General features: G+C 37.6%; 1 protein-coding gene across 1 annotated transcript in view; it reads left to right on the forward strand.

Annotated features, from left to right (window-relative positions):
- The window catches only part of LOC138389362 (protein argonaute-3), a 106,372-nt gene that overhangs the window by 62,955 nt on the left and 25,492 nt on the right, over positions 1 to 17,925 (forward strand). Inside the window, exons 6-12 of the mRNA XM_069477667.1 lie at positions 77 to 211; positions 5,860 to 5,947; positions 6,071 to 6,218; positions 6,647 to 6,766; positions 9,679 to 9,801; positions 10,131 to 10,264; positions 14,064 to 14,248. Coding sequence (XP_069333768.1) covers positions 77 to 211; positions 5,860 to 5,947; positions 6,071 to 6,218; positions 6,647 to 6,766; positions 9,679 to 9,801; positions 10,131 to 10,264; positions 14,064 to 14,248 — 933 coding nt within the window. The remainder of the gene's footprint in view (positions 1 to 76; positions 212 to 5,859; positions 5,948 to 6,070; positions 6,219 to 6,646; positions 6,767 to 9,678; positions 9,802 to 10,130; positions 10,265 to 14,063; positions 14,249 to 17,925) is intronic.

The raw sequence follows: 17,925 nt of genomic DNA on the forward strand, positions 1-17,925 counted from the left end.
ATCATAGAGCCTCAGATGAAGTTTCTGAATTTTTTAGGGAAACATTAATTTGTATTATCTGTATTTTTCTTCTTAGTTTCTGCCACTGCCTTCTACAAAGCACAACCTGTAATTCAGTTCATGTGTGAAGTTCTTGACATTCATAATATTGATGAGCAACCAAGACCTCTGACTGATTCTCATCGGGTAAAATTCACCAAAGAGATAAAAGGTGAATTAATTATCATTTAGAAAAACAACTATAAAATGCATGGATATAAAAGTGTCTTATTGAAATTTTTTTATAATTAAAATCTATTCATGTAACATCACCAGTAAAAATATAGAACAATTATAAAATGTTACTGTAACATCTTATTTGGGCAGTGTTTGAATGAAAGAAATGCCAAGTAATGGAATAAGTATTGATACCAGCTAATTTTTTGTTAATACTTTCCATTACTAGCTGAAGGGATAAAAGTGTCTCATGGGAAAAATGCTTCAATAATTACGGTTAAAAGTAGGAAGCTTATTCCAAAAATATTTGTTACTTTAGAACTAGAACCATTCTTACATATATATGTGTATATATATCTAAATATATGTAAATATTTATTACTTTAGAACTAGAACCATTCATTATATATATTCTAATATAATGACTTCCTTGTTTTTCTGAAATGATAATAGGTTAATTTATTTTATTCCTTTGAAAATTTATGAATATGGGGCTAGTCTGTTTCATGTGTTCTAGAGTTGTAATATAGTTATTTAATGTACATTTTAGAATTGACTGTTGATCTTGTCTATTTTACTTAGTAGCTAAAATTTGCACAGTGGTATTACATCACACGTACATTTAACTCACATAAATTCATCTCTACATGCTCTCCCAAAAAGAAAAAGAAAAATTAACTTTAATAGTGTTCTAAAATTTTGTTGTTTTTTTTTTTTAAGACAGAGTCTCACTCTGTCGCCCAGGTTAGAGTGCCATGGCATCAGCCTAGCTCACAGCAACCTCAAACTCCTGAGCTCAAGTGACCCTCCCGCCCCAGCCTCCCAGAGTGCTAGGATTACAGGCATGAGCCACCACACCTGGCCTAAAATTTATAGTTTATATTTATTTACTCTTTATATATGCACATTTCTCTATACATTTAAATATACATGCACAGTTTTATGTTCAAACCCACATATACATAATTTATCAGCAATTTAAGGGATTTTTAAAGAGTAATTTTGATTATGTACAATTCTTGCCTTATTCATGACTGTAGAACCAAATCCTCATGTAAGATGTGATTCCACTGTATTTAGTTTATTATTTAGACATTAAGAGTAATTACAGGCCGGGCGCGGTGGCTCACGCCTGTAATCCTAGCACTCTGGGAGGCCGAGGCGGGAGGATTGTTTGAGCTCAGGAGTTCCAGACCAGCCTGAGCAAGAGCGAGACCCTGTCTCTACTAAAAATAGAAAGGAATTATATAGACAGCTAAAATATATATAGAAAAATTAGCCAGGCATGGTGGAACATGCCTGTAGTCCCAGCTACTTGGGAGGCTGAGGCAGGAGGATTGCTTGAGCCCAGGAGTTTGAGGTTGCTGTGAGCTAGGCTGACAGCATGGCACTCTAGCCCAGGCAACAGAGTGACACTCTGTCTCAAAAAAAAAAAAAAAAAGAGTAATTACAGCTGGGTGCAATGGCTCACGCCTGTAATCCTAGCCTGTAATCCTTTGGGAGGCAGAGGCGGAAGGATTGCTTGAGCTCAGGAGTTGGAGACCAGCCTAAGCAAGAGTGAGATTCTCTCTGTACTAAAATACAAAAATTAGCTAGACATCATGGTGTGTTCCTATAGTCCCAGCTACTCCGGAAGCTGAAGCAGGAGGATCACTTGAGCGCAGGGGTTTGAGGTTGCAGTGAGCTACGATGACACCACTGCACTCTACCCAGGGCGACAGAGCAAGACTCTGTCCCAAAAAAGAAAAGTAATCAGATACTCTCTAATCAGAATTAGTTGTATAAATTCTATTTATATTAACTATTAGATCATAAATGGCTAGAAATAATTGTTTTTATTTTAGGATTTTACCTATTTGTTGAAGATAATTTTCATCTTACGGTTTGAATGAAACGCTCAAGTTTGTTCACGGAATCTTTCAGTTCCCCGAATCAATTTGAGTAGCTAAATACATCCTGCTTGCTCCAGTTATAGTTCATTCTTTACCATTTAGTAACCAGGGGGGAGAAAGTCATTGTAATAAAACAATAAAAGGAGAATCCTTTCTGCTTTGAAAGTAAGCATCCATTTATCTCAAGTTATTTAAGTGCCAAAATAAGAAACTGTTAAATATAACTATTTTTCAGCCATACCATTGTCCTTTCATAAACTGTATTAGCTGCACAGCTAGTATTGTCAGGAGGTTAGTGCATTATCTACCATTAATATGTGATCATCTAAATGCCATGGTTTCCAGTGGAGTTGCTGCTTAGTTACCACCTCTGATATCATGAAGTCACTTACGTTATTTGCGGTAACTATGCAATCAACTCATATCACCACTCTATCACAGAAAATACGAGATGTACAGAACAAGGATTCAACTGCTGCCCGAAGAGCATGGACTCGGTCTTAACTTCAACTGCTCAGGGGCCCAAAGAAATGACTGAAAAAATGACTAGAAAGCATTATAAAGTTGATGTTATAGTGAAGGTAAAGCCAAGTTTATAGGTTAAATATTTATTAAAGCCACAATTTTTTTTTGGTTGGATGGAGGGTTTGGGGAGGAACCTGGGCAGAGAATTATCTAGTCCACTTTTAAAAATTTTAACTTTTTGCTAGCTCTCCTGTATTTTGGTCTAATTCTTAGATACTTATGATCCTGGTTTTGGAGTAGGAAAATCTGGGTTGGACCTAATTGGCAAACTGATGATTTTTTTCTCCATTCCAAGTAAAGAAGGCTTTTTAAAAAAGAAGGCTCTTTTAAAGTACATCATGTTTTCCTACCATAGTAACTCAAGAGAATCAGAATTTTGTGTTCTGTGTTATATATTTGGGTTTAATTTTTAGCTGGCATGATGATAGCTGTTAAATATTGATACAAAGTATGCTATAATAATAGGTTTTCTTAGTGTATTCATTTTATTCCGGTTGGACTTTTTCCTAAATATTTAATAATGACCTTGAGGTGGTTTCTTTGTCCAATAATTCATGGTACTTAAACAGCAGAAATATTGGGGAAAATGTATGGTAAAAGTAATACATATATATATAATATATATATAATTACCAATTTCTTTTTTATAAAAGTTTATTTTTTAGGCTTATAGAACCTTATTAATTTTTTTTAATTCAAGGGGAAGGTTTGAGAACAAATTGATAAGTCATACAAATAACGGAAATTTGTTTTAGACTTTTCCATTTTCCTATAAACATATTTTTCCTATAAACATATTTTTACATATTGCTACTTCATGTTGTTATTTCCTTCTTATAAGGCCTTCCCTTGATAGTACTTTATTTTCTAGTCTCCTTTATAAGAGTATAATAAATTCTCTAATTGATCTGAAATTTTCATTTTGTAAAGGTAGTTATAATGAAAAACTACTACTAATTCAATAAGGAGTGCTTCCCAAGAAAAACAAACCTATATCAATCCAATACAGGGATACTGTGTCCATTTAACATCTTAATTTGTACTTATATATTAGAGAAAAATACTGTGAGTGAACTTTGTATTTGGTACTAATGTTCTTATCTAATAATACTTAGCAATTAGATAAGAAAATAAATTTTATTGTAGCAGGGTTTCTCAACCTTGGCACAATTGACATTTTGGGCTGAATGATTCTTTTTTGGGATATGGGATGGTGCTGTTTTGTGCATTGCAGCATATTTCAGAATATCCCTGGTATCTACCAGTAAGTAGATGCCAATGGCATTGCCCAATTGTGGCAATCAAAAATGGCTCCAGGCTGGGTGCAGTGGCTCATGCCTATAATCTTAGCACTTTGGAAAGCCGAGGTGGGAGGATTGCTTGAGGCCAGGAGTTCAAGACCAGCCTGAGCAAGAGTGAGACCCTGTCTCTACAGAAAAAAAAAAAAAAATTAGCTGAGTGTGGTGGCACGTGCCTATAGTCCTGGCAACTGGGGAGGCTGAGGCAGGAGAACCATTCAAGCCCAGGAGTTTGAGGTTGCTGTGAGCTATGATACCACTGCACTCAGAGACAGAGTTAAGATCCTGTCTCAAAAAAAAAAAAAAAAGTCTTCAGACATTATCAAATTTTCCCTGGGGGGCAAAATTGTCTCTGGTTAAGAACCACTGTGCTGTAAGAATCACAAATATAAAAGAGAAATGTTACAAAGTGTAATAACCATAAATACTGCCAGGGAACTAAAAGTTGTCCTTCATCTACCCTTTTTAGATTTTATCCTTTGGAGTGTAGGCCAAATTTCAGAAATGGAGTTGCTTATCTGTGACCAGTAGCCACTGTGTGTGTGTTTGTTAACTCTTCTCTAAGTAGCTCCAAGACTGCACTGGCCAGTATAGTAGCCACTAGCCACATGTAGCAATTTAAATTTAAATTAATTAAAATTAAATAAAATTAAAGTTTCAGTTTCTCAGACACACTAGCTACATTTCATGTGCTTAGTAACACATGTTACTAGTGATTACCATATTAGCACAGATATAGAAAAATTTCATTATCTCTGAAAATTTTATTTGACAGTATTGCTTGAGAAAATTAATCCCAGGCCCGGTGTGGTAGCTCACGCCTGTAATCCCAGCACTTTGGGAGGCTGTGGCAGGAGGATTGCTTGAGGCCAGGAGTTCAAGACCAGCTTGGACAACATAGTGAGACCTTGTCTCTGGTGTGGTGCCACTTGCCTATAGTCCAGCTATTCAGGAGGATGAGGCAGGAGGATTGCTTGAGCCCAGGATTTCAAGACTACAGTGAGCTCTGATCATATCACTGTACTCCAGCCTGAGTGACAGAGCAAGACTTTGTCTCTTAGAAAAAGAAAAAGGGAAGAAGAAAATTCATCCCAAAGAATTTCAGCTGATGGTTTAAAGCCTGTTTTCTCTCTGTAAGAGAGAGAAAAGGCCTGGGATCCTTGAACCCCTAGGGTCCACAGAAGGACTACAGGCAGGGATCTAGGAACTCCTAAAATGGTGTGCTAAGTTATGTGTATGTGCATTTTTCTGAGAAGTTGTCGCTCACATCAGATTCTCAAAGGGGTCAGTGACTCCATAAGAGGGTAGAGATCAATCACCTGCTTTAGGAATTATTTTGGTTGCATTTGATTTCCAATAGTCAATATTGTAAAAGAATTGTGTCACTGTGTTATACGTCAATAAAATTATCACTCCACTCCTGTTGAAAGGGCCTCGTGTTTTTTCTCCTGCCTTATAAATCTGTGAAGGGCTTCTTTCTGGAGTTTTAGGAAATTCTGATCTTCAATCAGTATGTGATGTCTGGACTATTTAAATAATCACATACTTTGAAGGTTATAGAGTATTTTGAGAATTACTGCAACTCCTCTTTCATTTCTCCTTCCCTTTCCCAGCATAAATACCTGCATTTATTATAAACAGGGTTTTTTATTAATGTAAAACTTTGTCCCTTGATCTATGGGCTTTGTAAATTTTACGATTTCATTTTTGAGTGTGTAGAGCTTGATGGGGTAGGGAAAAGGTGCATTAGGTTTATCATGATTGTAACCATTATTTAGCAATGTTATATGTAAAGTCCTGTGTTCGCATCACGTTGCCTATATCACAGATTTTCTGTCTGTTCAGAATTGAGTTTTTAACAGGCTTTATAAGTATAAATATTTTACATGTGATAGTTCTATAACCTCCATTTTTCTTGTTGGGAACAGGTTTGAAGGTTGAAGTGACTCATTGTGGAACAATGAGACGGAAATACCGTGTTTGTAATGTAACAAGAAGGCCTGCCAGTCATCAAACGTAAGAAAACTGGTGTTTGTCAGAGCAGCAGTGATGTGAGGCAGCTTGCTCTAGGCAGTGGGTTGGGAGTTCTTCTGCCTTATCATGGAATAAGAGTTGATCATTTGTACATTTTTTTCTCAGCTTTCCTTTGCAGTTAGAAAATGGCCAAACTGTGGAAAGAACAGTAGCGCAGTATTTCAGAGAAAAGTATACTCTTCAGCTGAAGTACCCGCACCTTCCCTGTCTGCAGGTGGGGCAGGAGCAGAAGCATACCTACCTGCCGCTAGAGGTAATGCCTTCACGCTGCAAATTAATATCCTCTTCTTCATCATTCTTTTGGGGTCTTTTATAGCACATAGCTTATCTCATATTCAACATTTATTTTGCAATTTGAAGTGTTTTTAAATTTTACTTTATTATAAATATTCTGTAATGAAGTAATATGAAAAGAGTTCATCCATAATCCTGCCACTCTAACGTAACCACCATTAGCATTTTGGTATACTGCACTTCTTTCAGTCTTCTTATCCTGTGTACATTTTGCCTAATTATAATCATACTGTAAAGCAATTTTGTGTATTACTTTTTTACTTAACATATTAAAAAGAAGTGGTTTAATGAAGTAGATTTTAAAATTTTTATTTTTTATGTAATTGGCACTGAGAGCTAAAAAAAAACGATATATACATCAAGTACAAAACTTTTTTCCATTTGTAGGTTTGTAATATTGTGGCAGGGCAACGATGTATCAAGAAGCTTACAGACAATCAGACTTCTACTATGATCAAGGCAACAGCAAGATCTGCGCCAGATAGACAAGAGGAAATTAGCAGATTGGTTAGTACTTAACCCTAGAAATGGGAATTTAAAACATATTAGGGGCTGGGTGCAGTGGCTCACACCTGTAATCCCAGTACTTTGGGAGGCCAAGATAGGAGGATCGCTTGAGGCCAGGAGTTTGAGACCAGCCTGGACAACATAGTGAGACCCCATCTCTATAAAAAAATAAAAAAAGAAAACCAAAAAAACAAAAACAAAACTAGATAAAACATATTAGGGTGAGCTACTAAAGAACCATGTCCTTATGAGCCCATACCTTACTACCACATCATGAACTGTCAGAATTAAAGGGATCATGGAAATAATCTAGTGGTGTTCTGGGGGTAAACATTAATGGGTTATATGAGAGGGTTAGGTCCTTCTAATTTAACTGTGAGCTCTTTAATTAGATCCTATCAGACTGGCACCTGCATAATATGAATAAAAAAACAGAAGACAGCTTCAACCATGTAATTGTCTCTATGCTGTCTCATTGTTTTAAATGAAGAGGGGGGAAAAGTTACCAATATCACTTTATAAAACTGGCAAAACAAGGCAAAATTAAAACTAAAAGGGCAGGCTGGGTGTGGTAGCACATGCCTGTAATCCCAGCACTTTGGGAAGCCAAGGTGGGAGGATTGCTTGATGCCAGGAGCTCAAGACGCAGCCTGGGCAACAAGATCCCATCTCTACAAAAAAGATTAAAAATTAGGCAGGCATGGTAACATACACATGTAGTCCCAACTACTCAGGTGGCTACGGTGGGAGGGTCGATTGAGCCCAAGAGATCAAGACCGCAGTGAGTTATAATCACACCACTGTACTCCAGCCTGAGCAACAGAGCAAGACTCCCCTCTCTTAAAAAATAAATATGTAAATAAATGGACAGCTGGATCTTACCTCACTCTCACCTTGAATACCGAAAAAAACCTAGGAATATGAATATTCCCCAAAACAGCTTAATACTTTCAAAAGCAATTTTAAAAATTATTGAAAAAGGATTGTAGAACTGGCTCTTTCATTTTGTAAGCCAATTACAGAAAAAATACCTTTTTTCCTTATGATTTTATAAAGAGTGAATGGTCCCTGGCTGTCTAGTGGTTAGGGGAAAAACAAAAAGAGTGAATGAAACTTATATGATACTTAATTAGGAAAATACAGGCTGGTTCTATCCAGATTCTTCTCTGTTTCTAATATGATTTTAAAAGCTTTCCCAAAACTTTCGAGACTACACCTCTCACTTTCTCTATAAAATCTCAATAACTAGCTGTTCTAACTCATTTATTACAGTTTAACTGTTCAGAAGGACATTATATAGTGGTTAGAAGAACAGGCTCTGGAGTCTGACAACCCTGAGTTGAAAGTCTAGCTTCTCCACTTACTATTACTATATATTATTATATTTATAGTATCAGAAGGTTAGTGTAATGATTAAAAAGTCTAGAATCAGAACATACATGGTTTCAGATGCTGTATCACTTGCTTAGCTGTGTGGTTTTAGGCAAGTCATTTAACTCTACTAACGCTTTAGTTTTTTACTCTCTGTAAAACACAGGCTATATAAGACCTACTTTTTTAGCCATAAGATAATTGTAAAAATTTATTATTAAGCACTTAGCACCAAGCACATCATGCAGCAAGTCTTGGTAAATACTAGTTGTTATTCTTTGTAAACTTACTTTGGATATACTGTAAAATACACCAGAAACGAATGGAAATTAAGCTTGAAAAAAAGATGCATTACTGCCTAATTTACAAAATTACTTTTCCTGCTTATTGTAGAGAGATTCTGTTTACATATTTAAATTGTGTAGTTTTTTTTAATGGCTTTTTGCTTGAAGACTTGAATACTGCCTTCCTTTTTTTTTTTTTTTTTTTGAGACAGAGTCTCACTCTGTTGCCCAGGCTAGAGTGAGTGCCATGGCGTCAGCCTAGCTCACAGCAACCTCAAACTCCTGAGCTCAAGGGATCCTCCTGTCTCAGCCTCCCGAGTAGCTGGGACTACAGGCATGCACCACCATGCCCGGCTAATTTTTTCTATATATATTTTTAGATGTCCATATAATTTCTTTCTATTTTTAGTAGAGATGGGGTCTCGCTCTTGCTCAGGCTGGTCTCGAACTCCTGAGCTCAAACGATCCGCCCACCTCGGCCTCCCAGAGTGCTAGGATTACAGGCGTGAGCCACCGCGCCCGGCCTCCTTTTATAACCTTGTTTGACCTTCACCCTGAGAAAAAGTAAATATGATTTGAAAATCAGTTACTATAGCATGCTATAAGCATGAATTACAGTGAGAGCCAACACTGAATCACAATAAATTCTTTGATTGTATTGATGGATACTTTATGCAAAATTATAACCTATAACTCTTACTGGCTTTCTTATCTGTCTCAAGTATACTCCATTAAATAAATTTTATAATGTGGTACTATATATTGAAAATACTGAAGTAAATTTTATATAAATTGTAAATCAAGTAATTTTTTTAAAACCTTAGGATTTTTAATATTTTCTTATTAGGAAACTCTACATAAAATAAATTTTGATAATATGTACCTGGATTCCCTATAATCAGAGGTTCTTAATCTTTTTTGGGTGAGGTATTCCTTTCCCCATCCCAAAACATACTATGTTCAAGCATAGAAAATTACCATTTTCATGGTTCATAAATAGTTGAATTTTTTTATTATTCAACCTGATACATACATTTAAATTTTGTATAAATTACCAGGAGTTCATACTTTCTTCAGTTCATTCATGACCTGTGGTCCCCAGGTTAAAATTCTCTGCTCTGTACTTAGGACACCATTGATTAGACCTATTGAAAAACATATTGTTGACACAGTGAAGAAAAAAGAAGAGAGTTCTAATGAGTAAAGTAGGGGATTTGGGAGAATTTGAAAATAACTACAAACTTCTTCTATTGTTAGGTAAGAAGTGCAAATTATGAAACAGATCCATTTGTTCAGGAGTTTCAATTTAAAGTTCGGGATGAAATGGCCCATGTAACTGGACGTGTACTTCCAGCACCTATGCTCCAGTATGGAGGACGGGTAAAGCCTCTTGATAATGTTTTAATCATATATATATAGTGTGTAAGTATAGAGAGAAGGACATTCTAGTTATATCTGTAATTTAGAAAGTGTTTTATTGCTCCAACAATATTTTTTTTGTTTCAAGGTGTCTGCTTGAGCTTAGTAGAATTTTTGTTCTTTTAATAATAATGTATAAATAATACTGATTTAGAAAAGCCTATCGCATGTAAAATATCAGAAACATATCAATTCAGCAATTTGAAATGATTATTTTCAGTTTGTTGAAATATATTGTTAAGTTTTTGCTCTTTTTTGCCATATTATTTCTCTTTTTCCTTCTTCTGTAGAACCGGACAGTAGCTACACCGAGCCATGGGGTATGGGACATGCGAGGGAAACAGTTCCACACAGGAGTTGAAATCAAAATGTGGGCTATAGCTTGTTTTGCCACACAGAGGCAGTGCAGAGAAGAAATACTGAAGTAAGGCATATCATTACTTTGGCTTTGGGGCCTTTTTGTATTTAGATTTTAAATTACTCATCTACTAGTCTAACAAATATTATCTCAATATGGAGTACATTTAATCACTTAACCTTTAAAAATGTTTCTCCTCAATAGTTTGATGAAGATTCCTGAATTTGTTAATCATAGTAAACTCATTGATTCATTCTAGTAGACATCCTTATAGACTACCTTATGTGGTATATAGCAGCAGGATCATTGTCTTTTGATGGCAGATAAGTTTAATTCCCAGCTTTGTCACTTCATGACTTTATTACCATGGATAATTTATTTAATCTCATTAATTTATTTAATCTCATATAATCTCTTAAATTTTCACATTTGTGAAATAGAGGTAAATGTATACCTACCAGGTGAGGATTAATTAAGATCCTTATTTCTCACTTGAGGTTCTTGAAAGAATGGTTAAACTGTTTGTTTCTACTTCCTTACTTTCCAAAATTTGGCCTCCATCTCCACTTTTTCTGTCTTCCTCAGATTCTTTCCTTCAACTTGTATGTGCTCAGCATCTTCTGTTCAATTTCTTTCTTTCTTTTTTTTCTTTTTTGAGACACTGTCAGAGAGTCTGACTCTGTTGCCCGAGCTAGAGTGCCGTGGCGTCAGCCTAGCTCACAGCAACCTCAAACTCCTGGGCTCAAGCAATCCGCCTGCCTCAGCACCCCGAGTAGCTGGGACTACAGGCATGTGCCACCATGCCCGGCTAATTTTTCTATATATATTTTTAGGTGTCCATATAATTTCTTTCTATTTTTAGTAGAGATGGGGTCTCGCTCTTGCTCAGGCTGGTCTGGAACTCCTGAGCTCAAACAATCCGCCCACCTCGGCCTCCCAGAGTGCTAGGATCACAGGCGTGAGCCACCGCGCCTGGCCATTTTTTGGCTTTTTCTCTTTATCTGTCTCCTTTGGGAATTTCATGAAGTCTCAAGGGCTTCTGCTGTCCCCCTCTCTACTCCAAAACTCTTAGGCTTCTCCTTAACAAAGAGTGACATTCACATTTAGTATGACATTTAATATCTTTCACCTATCTCTTAAGTCCTTTATCATTACTCTATTTTCACATTATTCTGGACAGAGAAACTAAAGCGTTGTATTCCTTCTGTCTCCCTGACCTTTTTTCCTGTTTCCATTCATGCAGCTCTTTACTGAAATGCCTCCTTCCTATCTCTACCTGTCAATATCCTATTTGTGTTGTCACTTTGTATGCAAAATACAATTGTATTATAATTATTTTGTAAATTTCTCATCACCCCTCTAGAATATAGTTTTCTTAAGAAAATGATTCTTTTCTAATTTAAATCTCCACTTACATAAAGTATGCTCATAATGAAAAATTGTTTTTTTTTTTTTTTTTTTTTGAGACAGAGTCTCACTCTGTTGCCCAGGCTAGAGTGAGTGCCGTGGCGTCAGCCTAGCTCACAGCAACCTCAAACTCCTGAGCTCAAGCGATCCTCCTGTCTCAGCCTCCCGAGTAGCTGGGACTACAGGCATGCACCACCATGCCCGGCTAATTTTTTCTATATATATTTTTAGCTGTCCATATAATTTCTTTCTATTTTTAGTAGAGATGGGGTCTCGCTCTTGCTCAGGCTGGTCTCGAACTTCTGAGCTCAAACGATCCGCCCACCTCGGCCTCCCAGAGTGCTAGGATTACAGGCGTGAGCCACCGCGCCCGGCCCGAAAAATTGTTGACTGGTATAGAGAACAGTTTACCTCAGGATAAATTCAGAATTTTTCCTGCCCTCCTCATGGCAAGAAGAAATTAAAATGTGAGAAATAAAATGTTTTTCTATTTAACTCTGTTCACTCTGGGTTTTATTAACCCCAAATCTCTAAATGTATGTCTTAATGATAACTTATATTTTCTCCAAAGTTTTTATCCTTCTGCTTTCCAGTAAAGTGTCATAAGGAAGGTTTATTATAACACTGTGATTATCTTATTTGACTTTGAAAGGCAAAAATCCCCACTTCCAATTGTTTCTCAAACTTAAAAGTTATTATTTTCATTTTACATTCAGTTATTCATGGCTTGAATAGATGTCTCAGAATCATTGGGTTTATGGCTCTTGTAAGTAAGGCCTGAGTAAAAATATTCAACTTAATGCTTGTTTAATTAAACACCAGTATGGAAAACGATAAGGAATTTCTACAAACTTCATTTCTGTCCTGAGGGAATCAGAGTGTTTTGAGCAAAGATCACTCAGATCCTTGACTTAGGACCTTATTTGTTTTAGAAGCAAATGAAGTGATTGTTCAGCCTCCATATCATTACTCATTTATGCTAAATACAGAATTTTCTTTAAATATGAAATTGGTTTTTGGCTTTTTTTCAGTGTAGATGAAAGTACATTAAAATACTGCCTGCCTCATTTGTTTTTATTTTTTTATTTTTTTATTTTATTTTTTTTTTTTTTTGAGACAGAGTCTCACTCTGTTGCCCGGGCTAGAGTGAGTGCTGTGGCGTCAGCCTAGCTCACAGCAACCTCAAACTCCTGGGCTTAAGCGATCCTACTGCCTCAGCCTCCCGAGTAGCTGGGACTACAGACATGCGCCACCATGCCCGGCTAATTTTTTGTATATATATATATTTTAGTTGTCCATATAATTTCTTTCTATTTTTAGTAGAGACAGGGTCTCACTCTTGCTCAGGCTGGTCTCGAACTCCTGACCTCGAGCGATCCACCCGCCTCGGCCTCCCAGAGTGCTAGGATTACAGGCGTGAGCCACCGCGCCCGGCCCTCATTTGTTTTTAAATTTTGTTTTCATGGGGGGTTTTTTGTTTTCTTTTGTTTTTTGAGACAGGATCTCACTCTGATGCCTGGACTAGAGTGCAGTGGCATGATCATAGCTCACTACAACCTGAAACTCCTGAGCTTGAGTGATCCTCCTGCTTCAGCCTCCTAAGTAGCGAGGACTATAGGCACATGCCGCCAAGCCTGGCTAATTTTTTAATTTTTTGTAGAGATGGGGTCTCGCTATGTTGCCCAGGCTGATCTCAAACTCCTGGGCTCAAGCCATCCACCTGCCTTGGCCTCCCAAAGTGCTTCATGGTTTCATTTTGTTTTTTAAATCTCTTCTGAGGGCATAATCTTATGCACTATCCTAGTCTAAGACAAGTAATACTGTAGAAATTCTAGACTGGGCCATGATTTTGGCTCTACCATTTATCTATTTGACCTTTACCAAATAATTAAAGTCTCTGAAACTGTTTTCTCATCTATAAAACGAAAATAATACTTGACCTGCCTCTTTCTTATGAATCTTGCCAGGATCAAATTAGGAAATGTACAATAACTAAAATTGATCAAGCTTTTACTGTGATCTTGGGCAGTGTGCTAAATGCTTTACATGCATTATCTCATTTAATTTTCATACCAACTCCCTAATGAAAGTAATCATTTTATAGATGATTATCTGTAAAATGAAATAATTTGCCTAAAATTTCATAGCTAATAAGTAGCAGAACTGGGATTGGAACTCTCCATGCTGACTCTAGAGCTGGGCTCTTAACCAGCATAGTGTATTACTAATGCACTTTATAAACTACAAAATGCCATATAACTAACTATAATATGTTCCTAGTTTGCAAAATAGATTACAGACCCACTGTTGCCCTTAACATCAGTAGTCTACTGACCTCTTATCTATGCAGGACACAAATCTTTGCTTCATCCTCCATTTCCTTCCCCAGCTTTCCATACTACTTTGTAGGAATTGGTAACTAGACAAAGGTTTTATATGTAATGGTTTCTCCTCCTAGGGGCTTCACGGACCAGCTGCGTAAGATTTCTAAGGATGCAGGGATGCCCATCCAAGGCCAACCATGCTTCTGCAAATATGCTCAAGGGGCAGACAGCGTAGAGCCCATGTTCCGGCATCTCAAGAACACATATTCTGGGCTACAGCTTATTATTGTCATCCTGCCAGGGAAAACACCAGTGTATGGTAAGGATATCTGAAGTCTGTGTTTTTCCTCAAGTACTTCTTTGCATTCCTTTTAGGATTGTGTTAAAACATATCCTAAAACTTTCAAATATTAAGACATATTTTATGCTACAGTATTTAGAACCATGTATTGTTATTTTACAATAAATCAGTAGAGCAGACTAAATCTAAGAAGAAACTGTGTGAAAAGAATTATACTAGTGAAAAGAGGCATCACAAAACAATGGTTATGGGAAGAATTATTTAATAAACATGGCATTGAGATAACTTGACTATTAGTATAATGTAGTGGTTAAAAGTACAGGCTTTGGAGTCAAACTACATTGTTGAGTATTCACGTGCTGCCGGTTGTACTACCTGTGTGATTTGGCTGTATTATTTAACCATCCCAATCTCTGGAATTGGGATACTAATAATACCTAACCCACATATGGGGTTATTGTAAGGATTAAATGAATCTGCATAAGTAAAGGGCCTACAGTAGCACCTGTCATACAGTAAACACTCAGTAAATGTTAGATATTATTAATGTAAACAAAATAAAGTTTTGCAAGTTTAGTAAGTTAAATATAAATCATTGACTCCTAGAAAAATACAAAGAAAATATAATTATCAAACCACTGAATTAAGTAAAATTATTTAAGTTTAGAAATGATAGAAGAAATCACAGGAAAATTATTAGAGTTGATTGCATAAAAATTAAGTTTTCTGTATGTTACAAATGTACTAAAAAGGAAACCAATAGAATATGAAAAAACACTTGCAGCAAATGGAAATAATAAACAACTAGTTTATTATTAGCTAAGCTAAAATTTTCTGTGCTTTTAGGTTAATGAGAAAAATCAAAATTTCTCAAGTAAAAACAAAACAAGTAAGGCTGGGCATGGTAGCTCATACCTGTAATCCTAATACTTTGGGAGTCTGAGGCAGGAGGATCACTTGAGGCCAGGAGTTCGAGACCAGCCTGGGCAACATAGGAAGACCCCGTCTCTACAAAAAAAAAAAAAAATCAAAAATTCAGCCAGGTGTTGTGGCATGCACCTGTAGTCCCAGCTACTTGGGTGACTGAGGCAGGAGGATTGCTTGAGCCTATAGAGTTTGAGGTTGCAGTGAGCTATGATGATTCCAGTACACCCTTGCCTAGGCAGCAGAGCGAGACCCTGTCTCAAAAAACAAAACAAACAAACCAAAAAAGTAAATATATGAGAAAATACTTGGTTTTTTTGTTTATTTTTGATTTTCTTTTGAGACAGAGTCTCACTCTGTTGCCCAGGTTAGAGTGCCGTGCCATTAGCCTAGCTCACAGCAACCTCAAACTCCTGGGCTCAAGCCATCCTACTGCCTCAGCCTCCCGAGTAGCTGGGACTACAGGCATGCGCCACCATGCCCGGCTAATTTTTTCTATATAGTTTTAGTTGTCCATCAAATTTCTTTCTATTTTTTTTAGTAGAGACGGGGTCTCGCTCTTGCTCAGGCTGGTCTCGAACTCCTGAGCTCAAACTATCCTCCCACCTCGGCCTCCCAGAGTGCTAGAATTACAGGCATGAGCCACCGCAACCAGCCGAAAATACTTGTTTTTATCAGCAGTTAAACAAAAGTACACATCAATAAAAGGAAAAATTTTATGCTACTAAATTAGCAAATATATTTAAATATTATAATACCTAGTGCTTGTGAATATACAGTGAACTCTAGTATTTTAATACATTGCTGATGACAGTAGAAATTGATATTATCCTTTCTAGTAAAATTATATACATGTGTTCTTAGTCTGCAGTTCAGTATTTCCAATTCCAAGAATCTATTCAAAGAAAAGAATTCATACTGTTAAACCTCTACAGTTTTGCCATTTCTAGAATGTCATTTAGTTGGAGTTACAGTGTATGTAGCTTTTTCAGATTGGCTTCTTTCACTTAGCAATGTGAACTTAAGGTTCCCCCAGTTCCCCTCGGTGCTTGATAGGTCATTTCTTTCTTTGCTCTTCCTGTGTTCTTGCCTTTTTTTGCCTGAGCCTTGGGATCTCTACATTTGCACATGTTGGTAGAGGTGATGGCTTCTTCAAATCAGTCATTTGGTACCAAATTTTGATCACAGTTTTTATATCTTCTGATGTACTGTTTTCTTTGGAGTATTCCTGGGTTAACCCAGCCTCCTGAGTAACTGGACTACAGGTATACACCACGTGTCTGGCTAATTTTTTCTATTTTTAGTTGAGACGAGGTCTTGCTCTTTCTTAGGCTGGTCTTGAACTCCTGACCTCAAGCGATCCGCTTTGGCCTCCCAGAGTGCTAGGATTACAGGTGTGAGCCACCAAGTCCAGCCATTCCTTGTTTTTAATTAGAATTTTTTGTGTAAGTCAGGCAACCCCAAAGTGGGGGCAGTTATAAGACTGTTTGAGTTTTTTTAAAGGCATTTTGACAGTCTGTGGTGCAGATCAGGGGCTTACACATCTGTCCCTTTAAGGGCCCCATACAAGAGTTTTGTTATTAGTCCAAAGTTTAGGATCCAGATATGATAGACCGTGTCATTCTTAGGAACCCCAGATAAGTAACATGTTTTTAAATCTGTCCTATTGTAGGTTCTACAAGTCCTGCTAAGCTCCCATTAGATATGGCAGGAGAATCCTTTTAAACCCATGAGGCAACTCAATCCAGTGGTGCCACCAGGCCACTCCAGTCCTAGGATCTTGTCGTTTAAATGTGACTGAGTATCATTCATAGTTACTTATAGGCGAGTTCCTCAGCCACTGCTTGTCTGTGCTTCACCACTGCCTGTCCCCCCTCCCCATTGCCTCCTGCCTGGCTTGTGGGGTGCTGGAGGGTGGGACCATGGCCAAGGATAGCGGCCCCTGGACCGCTTCTGTCTACGCAGCTTGGCGCCAGTCAAATCCCCACTGTCAATTTTACCCAAGGCTCCTGTGGGAAACATTTGGATTGGAGCCACTAGTGAGTCAGGAGGCCCCAGCCCCCCCTCCTTTTGTTGTCTGAGTGCTGGACTTTGTCCTGTCTCGGCTATGGGTGCCCTATGGCCAAATTGAGTTTCCTGTAGGTTCTTAGGAGAGACCATTCTTTCCCCAGAGTTATAACCTAGTGGTCAAGGGACTGAAACCAGTCACGCCCTCCCAGCCCCTCTCCAGTTGCCCAAGGCCAAGATCCGCATGGGCCTCCAGCTGGGCGTCTTCCCCAGTGGGTGGGGAGCTGGTGGTGGGGAGTTGGTGGCAGGGAAGTGGGTAAAGGGTTTATGCGAGCTAACCTGATTAATTCACGCGGGGTCTGACTATCCCACCCACTGCCAATAGAGGTCTCCTTTGTACCATTAACTTTATCTCAGGCCTTTATGCAATTACATGGAAGGTTATACATATCAAATGACCATTTGACATTTCATTCAACAGCCACTTTTCATCACATTCCAGCACGTACATTGAATTACAATAATACAATTTTCTTTTAGACATAGACTTATAGCTATAAGTTGTCCATTTAGCCAAGATTTTTCCCAAGGGGGTTTCAGATGGAGGTTCCTTATATTGTAACAAAACTCACAGACAATACAGGGAATTCCCAACACAAAATGCCAAAGTCTACCAAATGGGAACCATCCAGATAAGAACCAAATTTTCTCAAATGAGAACCAACATCTCCCAGTCCCCTTCCCCTGCTTCCCTGGGAACGATA

The sequence above is a fragment of the Eulemur rufifrons genome, chromosome 8, assembly GCF_041146395.1.
Source record: "Eulemur rufifrons isolate Redbay chromosome 8, OSU_ERuf_1, whole genome shotgun sequence".
Lineage (NCBI taxonomy): Eukaryota > Metazoa > Chordata > Mammalia > Primates > Lemuridae > Eulemur > Eulemur rufifrons.